The sequence below is a fragment of the Falco punctatus genome, assembly GCF_963210335.1.
Source record: "Falco punctatus genome assembly, contig: scaffold_277, whole genome shotgun sequence".
Classification (NCBI taxonomy): Eukaryota; Metazoa; Chordata; class Aves; order Falconiformes; family Falconidae; genus Falco; species Falco punctatus.
In genome coordinates this window covers 13,293-22,500 of record NW_027660274.1, presented here as the reverse complement: position 1 = coordinate 22,500, position 9,208 = coordinate 13,293, and the positions used below count along the sequence as shown (strand labels likewise).

The window sequence follows — 9,208 nt, the reverse complement described above, 5'->3', positions numbered from 1 at the left end:
GACCCCATCCCACTCCCCCTCACCATCCCCCCATCCCCCCCCCCCCAGGTGGCTGTGGAGCGCTTGCTGAAGATGAAGGCGCTGCAAGCATCGGGGGTCCCGCGGCGCGAGGGGTCCCCCCGTCACAGCCCCAAGCGGGACCCCCCCCCCCACCACCACCCCAGAGCCGGCTGTTGGCTTGGGGCGCCCCCTCCTCCAGCTGGGGGGGGGCTTGGGGGGGGTCCCCCCTTCGTCAGCATCCCCCGTGCCCCCCCCCCTCTCCCTCCACGACATGTACCGGGAGCTCTACGATTTTTTCGGCGACAGCTTGGCCACCCGTTTCGGCACCGGTTTGCCGCCCCCTCCCCTCCCCCCCCCTCCCCCCCCGAGACCCCCGAAGGAATCCGCAAAGACACACCCCCCCCGGCTTTTGGGGGGGATGGGGCGACGCGTAAGATGCCCCAACTGACCGCCAGCGCCACGGTGAGCCCCCCCCGCCACGAGGAAAGCCCCCGGCCGGACCCCCCGCCCCCCCCCTCCCCCCACCCCGGGGCGACCCCCCCTCCATCGCCCGGCTAACCTCACGCGCCCCCGCGGTCCCCCCCGGCAGCCCCCCCCCCATCGGCCGGGGACGAGGGATTTTTTCCAAAAATGTCGTTTTACGCCCCGGGGACCCCCCAGGTTCAGTTTTCTCATCGCGGGGCGTCAAACCGGGCGCCGCTGCCCCGGGCGCCGCTTCCAAACCCTTTTCCCACAATATCACGGAACCGGCCATATATCGCGATATGCCCAGAAGTTACCCATGATCGGTCGGACCACCCGACCGGCCCGACGTTGGCCACGGGCTGAGTATTCCCTGCAGCTCCTGCTCTGAGGGGGGACCCCCCCCCCCAAAAAAAAAATGGGTACTGGGTGATGGACCCCCACCCACCCCATTAAAACCAGTACTGGGTGATGGACCCACCAATAAGCCTGGTGTTTGGTGCTGGACACATGACCCCCCCCCCCCCAGTAAAACCAGTATTGGGTGACGGACCCACACCAATAAAACCAGTACTGGGTGATGGACCCCCCCACCCACACCAATAAAACCAGTACTGGGTGATGGGCCCCTGACCCCCCCCAGTAAAACCAGTATTGGATGATGGACCCCCCCACCCACACCAATAAAACCAGTACTGGGTGATGGACCCACACCCACACCAATAAAACCAGTACTGGGTGATGGACCCCCCACCCACACCAATAAAACCAGTACTGGGTGATGGACCCCCCCACCCACACCAATAAAACCAGTACTGGGTGATGGACCCACCAATAACCCTGGTGTTGGCTGCTGGATGCCCCGCCCCAAAAAAACTGGTACTGGGTGATGGACACCCACCCCCCAGTAAAACCAGTATTGGGTGATGGACCCAACAATAAGCTGCCGGACCCCTCCCAGTAAGCCCAGTACTGGGAGCCGTATCCCCCCAGTAAGCCCAGTACTGGGAGCCGTATCCCCCCAGTAAGCCCAGTACTGGGTGTCGGATACCCCCCCCAGTAAGCCCAGTACTGGGTGCCAGATCCCCTCCCAGTAAGCCCAGTACTGTGTGCTAGGCCCCTCCCACTAAGCCCAGTACTGGGAGCCGTATCCCCCCAGTAAGCCCAGTACTGGGTGTCGGATACCCCCCCCAGTAAGCCCAGTACTGGGTGCCAGATCCCCTCCTAGTAAGCCCAGTACTGTGTGCTAGGCCCCTCCCACTAAGCCCAGTACTGGGAGCCGGATCCCCCCCAGTAAGACCAGTACTGAGAGCCGGGTCCACCTCAATAATCCCAGTACTGGGAGGTGGATTCCCCCCCCCCAGTAAGCCCAGTACTGGGAGCCGGACCTCTCCCTAGTAAAGCCCAGTACTGGGTGGTGGACCCCCCCCCCAGTAAGCCCAGAACTGGGTGCCGGACCCCTCCCAGTAAGGCCAGTACTGGGTGCCGGCCCCCTCCCAGTAAGCCCAGTGCTGGCAGCCAGATGCCCCAGTAAGCCCAGTGCTAGGCGCCAGACGCCCCAGTAAGCCCAGTACTGGAAGCCGGACCCCCCCCCAGTAAGCCCAGTACTGGGTGCCGGACCCCTCCTAGTAAGGCCAGTACTGGGTGCCGGCCCCATCCCAGTAAGCCCAGTGCTGGGCGCCAGACGCCCCAGTAAGCGCTGTGGGCGGTCAGGGCGCGGCGGCCGGCAGGTGTCGCTGTGTCCGCCATACAGCGCCCCTCCCCGGATGGCCAATGGCGTTTGGCGGATGACGTAACCAGCCGGAAGTGACGTTATACCCACAGGCTATATAAGGCCGCGCCACTCGGCGGCAAACGCCTATTCGCCGCCCGCCGCAGCGGTGTCAGTGCGCGCTGAGGCCCGAGCGGCCTGGGCCTGGTCGCGGTGCCGTTCCCGAACCGGGTCGCCACGCCTGCCAAGGCGACAAGTGGTGCCGAAAACCGGGAATTACACGCCTGGAACCGGGTGAAGCAGCCCGGCGTGGGGGGGACACGCTCCCGGACCAGCAAGGAGGATGGAAGGCCTTGTGAAGGCCGTATCGCAATTACATAAGGAACGGGGTATTGATTGTAAACCCAGAGGTTTTACTCTTGTTGTGAGGCTTTTAGAAATCGGGTCGGTGATATTCTCCACCCTGAAGTGTGGGAGAAGCGTACTAAAGCGTTAGCCGGGGAGACGATGGCCTGGGGTTGTGGGGAAAAACCGTAAGTCGTGGGGGAAAGTTGTACAGGCCCTGCAGAAGGCTCTGCAAGAGCAGGAGACCTGGACGGCGGCACAGGTTTGTTTGTTGGTCACCCCGAAAGCAGGATTCGGGGCCGCCACGCAGACTTCGCACCCCCCCGGGCGATGACATTTCGGCTGAGCCTAAAGATCTGCGAGGGGGCGACACGTCCCCTCCGTCCCCAAACCCCGTCCCCGCTTGCGGAGGGACAGAAAGGAGCGAAATCCTTCTGGGGTGGGTTGGTTGAGGAGGGCAGGGGCGCCGCGGGGAAACCAGGGTCTGAGGAAATCTGGGCCACACACCACCAGGATGGCACCGGGCGGAAAACGGAAGGGGGGGGGAGTAGGGGCACTACCACAGGGCCCCCCTGAAAAAGCTCAACCAATACGGTGGATAGTTCCGGGAAAACCATCACGTGCATTCTCTCCAGGAGTCGAGCGCCTTGGTAATCTCGTCGTGCGAGGCAGAAAACTCGCCCCAAGACACCTGGGCATCGAACCCGCCCGGATATACCGACCCTTCCGCAAACAGCTCCCGGCGCGATTGGTGGCGATGTCGGAGTATCTGGCCGTAGCCCTCGTCGGATTGGGTGGAGAAGTCCGGTACGTTACAAAACCCCCCTGGACTCAAAATACGAGCAATTGTCGATATCGACCTCCCGCGGAAGATCGTGGACCGGCCCCGCCAGGGACCGATGGTCTTCACAGATGCATCCGCGGCGACCTCAACCGCGGCGGCAGCGGTACGGCAATCGGGAGGAGAACGGCACTGCATTAAAATGACCGACGGCGCGCTTTGAGTCCGGCAGTTAGGAGCGACGGCCGTAGTACTAACGTGTGGACTGTTCCCAGTGGAACACCTCAACGTAGTGACCGATTCGATGTTCGTGGCCGAGCTTTGCTTAGCCACGTCGGGGCCCGGCGTGTCAACATCCACAGCAGCTCCAATGCTGGAAGAAGCACTTTTTTTTTTTTTTTTTTTTTTTCCCCGAAAGGGCACCGTATCGCTCATCCACATCGACAGCCACAACCCGTTCAAAGGGTTTTTCCAAATCGGTAACGACAAAGCAGACGCCGCTGCAAAAGGGGTTGTGGACGCTAAGAGATGCCCGTCGGCTACACGAGTCTCTCCACGTCGGAGCTAAAGCGCTAGCGAAGAAATGCGGGATCTCAGTCAGTGACGCCAAACACGTAGTAGCCACGTGTCCCCGCTGTCAGAAAACACCACTGTGGTCCGGTGGAGTCAACCCCAGAGGTCTTAAGGCCTCCGAGGTGTGGCAGGTGGATTTTACGCTCTGTCGGTTGCTGAAACCTCGAGCGTGGCTAGCGGTAACCGTAGACACGTATAGCGGAGTGACCGTAGCCACGCGACGCCTTAGGACCGGCTCCAAAGCGACCGTCCGACATTGGTTGACGGTCGTGGCGTGGCTTGGCGTCACCTAATCAGATCAAAACGGACAACGGTTGGTCCGAACTTCGTCTCTAAATCAGTCCAGGCCTTTGCTTTGAAAGGGGGGGGATCGCCCTGACGCACGGCGTTCCGTAGAATAGCACGGGACAAGCTGCAGTCGAACGAGCGAACCAAACCCTGAAATCTAAATCAGAGGTATTAGCAAAACCAGAAGGTTTTGCCGACGCCGTTCCCCCGGGAGACCAAGCACGCTCGCTAGCGACCGCTCTTTGAGCATTAAATCAATTCCCCGGGGGGGGGGGGGGGGGGGGAGGAGGTGAATAGCCCCACCCAAAACCATCAGGCCACTCGAGCGCTAGAAAAAAGGCCCGTTGGTCATAATTAGAAATGAGCTGGGAGAATGGGAACAAGGGTGGAGGCTGGTCCTTACAGGGGGAGGGGACGCCGCTGCCCGAAAAGATGACAGAGTCAAGTGGTGGTCGCTTAAGTCCATCAAACATCCAAAAAAAGCACCTCCAGAATAAAGCTAACGAAAACCGTGAGGTTTTTGTCCAGAGGACCGGCTGATCGGACACCCCCGTGACCCGTACGCCCCGGTGGCGAGGGAGGACGACAAGTTGGCAAGCATCCTGTCCGCGTCCGGGAGCTCCGCGCCGGCGGAGTCCAGCGAAATAGCCCCCGCACGGGGTGGGGGTGTGGGGGGGGGGGCTGCCATGTTTTTGGATGGTTTTAATTTAATTTTGGGGTTCGTAACGCCTTCTCATGGCTCGTACAAACGTCAGCCGCGGGAATGGGCGTTGGTGAGATGGGAGGACCGGGAGATGCTACAAAAAATTGTTACCCCGGGGTCCCCCAGCTTTCGGGCGTACCTCTGTGACCTCATCCTCCCAACCCCCCTGGTTGAATCCCGCCGTGTGTTACGTGTGTCCCAGCTCTAACCCCGGCAAATCTTATTGTCACGTCCCTTTACCAGTATTACCGGTTCCTACCGGGGCTGCGAAACCATCGCGGCCAGCTGGACGGTAGCGACATCAGACCCGTTTCTTAAGACCAGTTGGGGGCCAACAGGCTGCACCCCTTGGACAGTAGACGGGATGGGAGGACCGGTGTTCGATAGAATATGTGACTGCCAATATATTTTCTTAAACGTAACCAATGAAAACGACCTGGGATGGACCGTCGGCAAAACTTGGGGCGTTGGATACTGGCTACCCGGCGCAGATAGGGGGGGGGGGGGGGGGGGGGGGGCTGTTTTTTTATGAAAAAAAGGGAAATAAAAAAGCCGGTACGGCGATTGGCCCCAACGTCGTAATCGAAAGCGATAACCAGCAAAGAAAGCTCGCCGACTTCCAACCGATCCCTTCCCAACCAAGCAAAAAGTTCCCTCCAAACGCCAACTCTCACTTTTTGGCCCGACGAGCCATTTTTTTAACGCGTTCCATGCCACCTGCCAGTCGCCGAATCGGTCAAACCAGGATCTCCCGGGTTCTTGTTGGTTCTGTTACGACGTGGATCCCCCCCCCCCCCCCCCCCGGCTTCTGTCAGGGCATCGCCCTCGGTGCTTCTTTTGACTATTTCTCAGCCCGACCCCGTGTCGGTGGGACACGCCACGGGACGGAATCGCCCTGAACCAAGTCAGGGGCCTGGGCGTGTGTTTTGGTAACGCCACCCCGGCAAGGTGGGATAGTGCTGTTTGCGCAAAAAAACCATTTTTGTTGACAAAACCCGATCCCGTCCGCACCCGGCATGTGGATTTGCCACCAATCCGGGGGGGGTGGGGGGTGGGGGTAACCCCCTGTGTGTCACTTGAACTTTTTGATGACTCTGCCGACTTTTGCGTACGAATTTTGATCGTTCCCAGAAGCCTGTACCAGCCAGAAGAAGAAATGTACCGTTTACCGGGGAGAAACTAATCGCAGACTTTGGAAAAAAAGAGAAGTGCTGACGGCCGTAACGATAGCGTCGCTGCTTGGTTTGGGAGCAGGCGGCACGGCCAACGGGAGCGACCGCCCTGGTGACCCAGCGACGAGGCCTGTCTCAACGACAAGCCGCCATCGATGAAGACCTAAAAAAAATAAATAAATAAATAAATAAATAAATAAATAAAAAATCGAGAAATCCATCACCTTTCTGGAACGATCCCTCTGCTCGCTTTCAGAGGTCGTTTTGCAGAATAGACGGGGATGAGACCTCCTGGTTACGCAACAAAGAGGCCTTTGTGCCGCCCTGGAAGAGGAATGTTGCTTTTTCTGCTGACCGCACCGGAGGGGTTAGAGACTCGATGGCCAAATGGAGAGATTGGCTCAAAGAAAAAAAGAGACGGGGAAGCCCAACAAGGGTGGTTTGAATGATGGTTTAACCAGTCACCACGGTTAATTAATAGCCACCTGGGTAGGAGGACCGGTCGCGGTGATCCTGATGACGTTGAGCTTCGGATGCTGGATATTTAACAGGCTCGTGTCTTTCGTCGAGAGGCGGCAAGAAAAGGTCGACATCGTGGTTGTAGAACACCAACAACTGCTTTAAAAATGTACTTGATCAGAATTTCCCCCAGTTTTTTCCCCCAGTTTTTTCCCCCAGTTTTTTCCCCCAGTTATCCCAAGTTACACCCCGTTACCCCCAGTTACCCCCCAATTACCACTTGCTCAGTGTGCCTTATGTTTGTTACACCGAAATTATGATACGTATTTTTATAATTTTTTATATTTTTAGCCTCTTTAGTGAAGCATAGTGTGCCTTCTGCCTTTTACCCAAGATCACGATATATATTCTGTAAGATTGTTATATTCTAGCCCATTTAAATATGCATAGGGAGGGGGGAAATGTAGGTAGGTAGGGCGCAACGGCCGGCAGGTGTCGCTGTGTAAGCCCAGTACTGGGAGCCGGACCCTTCCCAGTAAGCCCAGTACTGGGAGCCGGGTCCCTTCCCAGTAAGCCCAGTACTGGGAGCCGGACCCTTCCCAGTAAGCCCAGTACTGGGAGACGGACCCTTCCCAGTAAGCCCAGTAGTGGGAGCCGGGTCCCCTCCCAGTAAGCCCAGAACTGGGTGCCAGACGCCCCCAGTAAGCAGAGTACTGAGAGCTGGACCACCCCCCAGTAAGTCCAGTACTGGGTGGCGGACCCCTCCCAGTAACACCAGTACCGGGAGCTGGATCCCTGTCGCGACGGAGGGAAGACGCAGTCGCTCAATATGAGTGACCAGCAGACTTCGTTTATTGCCCCTTGCCGTCACCTTTGATGCCTTGTTATAATTAGCTCATACATATTACAAAAGTTAAGCTCATTAGTGGTTAGTTGCCTAAATACCAAGCCCGGCCCTGGTTTCTCTTCTGTAGTTTTCTGTTCCCACCTGCAACATTCTTTTCCCACCGCGATCCTCCTGTTATTGTGTAACTTTTGCTTTACTTCAGATAAGCTGAGAGTGATGTGCATTTTTGTCCAGCCAGCTGGACTATGTCTATGTGACCCTTTTCAGCTAGCCAGTTATCCACAATTCCCCCGTTTTTATTTTGGGCGACGTAGTCTTGGTTGACCATTTTCAATAACAGCGTTTTAACACAGGAAAATACACAGCCAACTTATAAAATCTCAGTTCAGAAGGATAATTCCCGAAATACTTGAAAAATAAAGTTAGCTTGAAGCTTTAATTTAGATGCTCTTTCTGTTCCAGTGATATAAAAAGTTTAAAAAATTCAAAGGTAATTTTAAAGTTCCGAACCTGGACTAATGCAAGCTCAAAACCCAAAAAGAAACCAAACTGATGTTTGACTGGGAATATTTGCAAATATTTTAGTGGAAAAATCCCTGAGCATTAACAATTTTCTGTCCAAATAACAACTGCCCTTATGCAACCAACCAGTCCATACATTTTCTGAAGAATACCTCATTGATATCGAAGAATTAACAAAGGGAAAAAATTAGTTCTAAGCTATATACATTCATAAGTGGATTTTTCAACGGTTACATACAGATTTACACACTAAGCCATAAAGGCTTGTAGGTGATACACACAAGAAGAGTACCTTGCTTATCTGTCTGAGTGTCTATGCTAAATTTGACAACTATGCCACAAGCCAAGCCTACATGGGTGCTGTGTGTTATGCACGTTCCTTAACAAACAGAAGTATAATAGACAAATTCCCAAGATCTAGTCCCCAACCTAATTATATTATTTTGTAGCCAATTAAGGAAAATAACACAAATGTGCATATCTACGTGTGCACACACCTTTTAGTTCAGAACCAATCCGTGATAAAAGGCCTTAGCCTTATGGCATCATCGAATCTTAACGAGTACAGTAATTAAAAATGCAGTCTTACTGTAAGTGCGATTTATGCTGACATTCCCTCAAATGCTACACGTGAGTATTTCTCACTCAACTGCCTCAAGTTAAAATAGTAGTATTTGTTAATATGTATTAAAAAATCATTAATTCTCTACAATAGCAGTTGACTTCCGTAACACTATGGAAGCAAAAGAGGCTTAAGACGGGTTTTCTGAATACTAACAATTGATTTTAGACTGTCTAAACTCAGGTCTTGAAAGATTTCACTCTGCCAGACATAGAAACACTGTTGCACTCCAGTTGTGATATCCCTTTTCCCAAGTTGTCACATGCACACCTCGCTCAAGCAACATTATTGTTAAAGTTTCTCTCTGCTACCTAAAAGCAGATTGCACTTGTAGATACAAAAGACAGCACCCTTACTTAGATTATTACCTTATTACCTCATAACTCTTAGTATCTCTGATTTCATCACTTCAAAACTTCACCAGGAGCAGATAAAACCACAGCATCAGACTAAACTACACCTTAACTGCTGATTCAAATAAAGGCATTCTCTTCAGATAGGCCTAATGCTTACAAATAATTTTGGCTGGTTTTGATCAAAAAACTATTATCACAATAATGATCAAAAATAATAACCCCGTTTGCAAAATGCCTTTAAGCCAGCCTCCTAGTCCCAACCAATTTCCACATTCAGAATACAGCATAAATACAGAATACAGAATAGATTATCTCCATCAAGGCAAAAAGGCTTCATTTTAAACACAGAGATGTTTGCTAGTTCAAG

The 9,208-nt window shown here is 54.3% G+C and overlaps 1 protein-coding gene across 1 annotated transcript in view; it reads left to right on the top strand.

Annotated features, from left to right (window-relative positions):
• LOC308057303 (TAF6-like RNA polymerase II p300/CBP-associated factor-associated factor 65 kDa subunit 6L) overlaps positions 1-949 on the top strand; it is a gene marked incomplete at its 5' end in the record, with an annotated part of 8,055 nt that extends 7,106 nt beyond the window's left edge. The window contains 4 exon segments of the mRNA XM_080411440.1: positions 49-116; positions 118-379; positions 382-500; positions 502-949. Of these exon segments, the coding sequence (XP_080267566.1) occupies positions 49-116; positions 118-379; positions 382-500; positions 502-853 (801 nt within the window).
• Between the last annotated feature and the right edge of the window lie 8,259 nt (positions 950-9,208).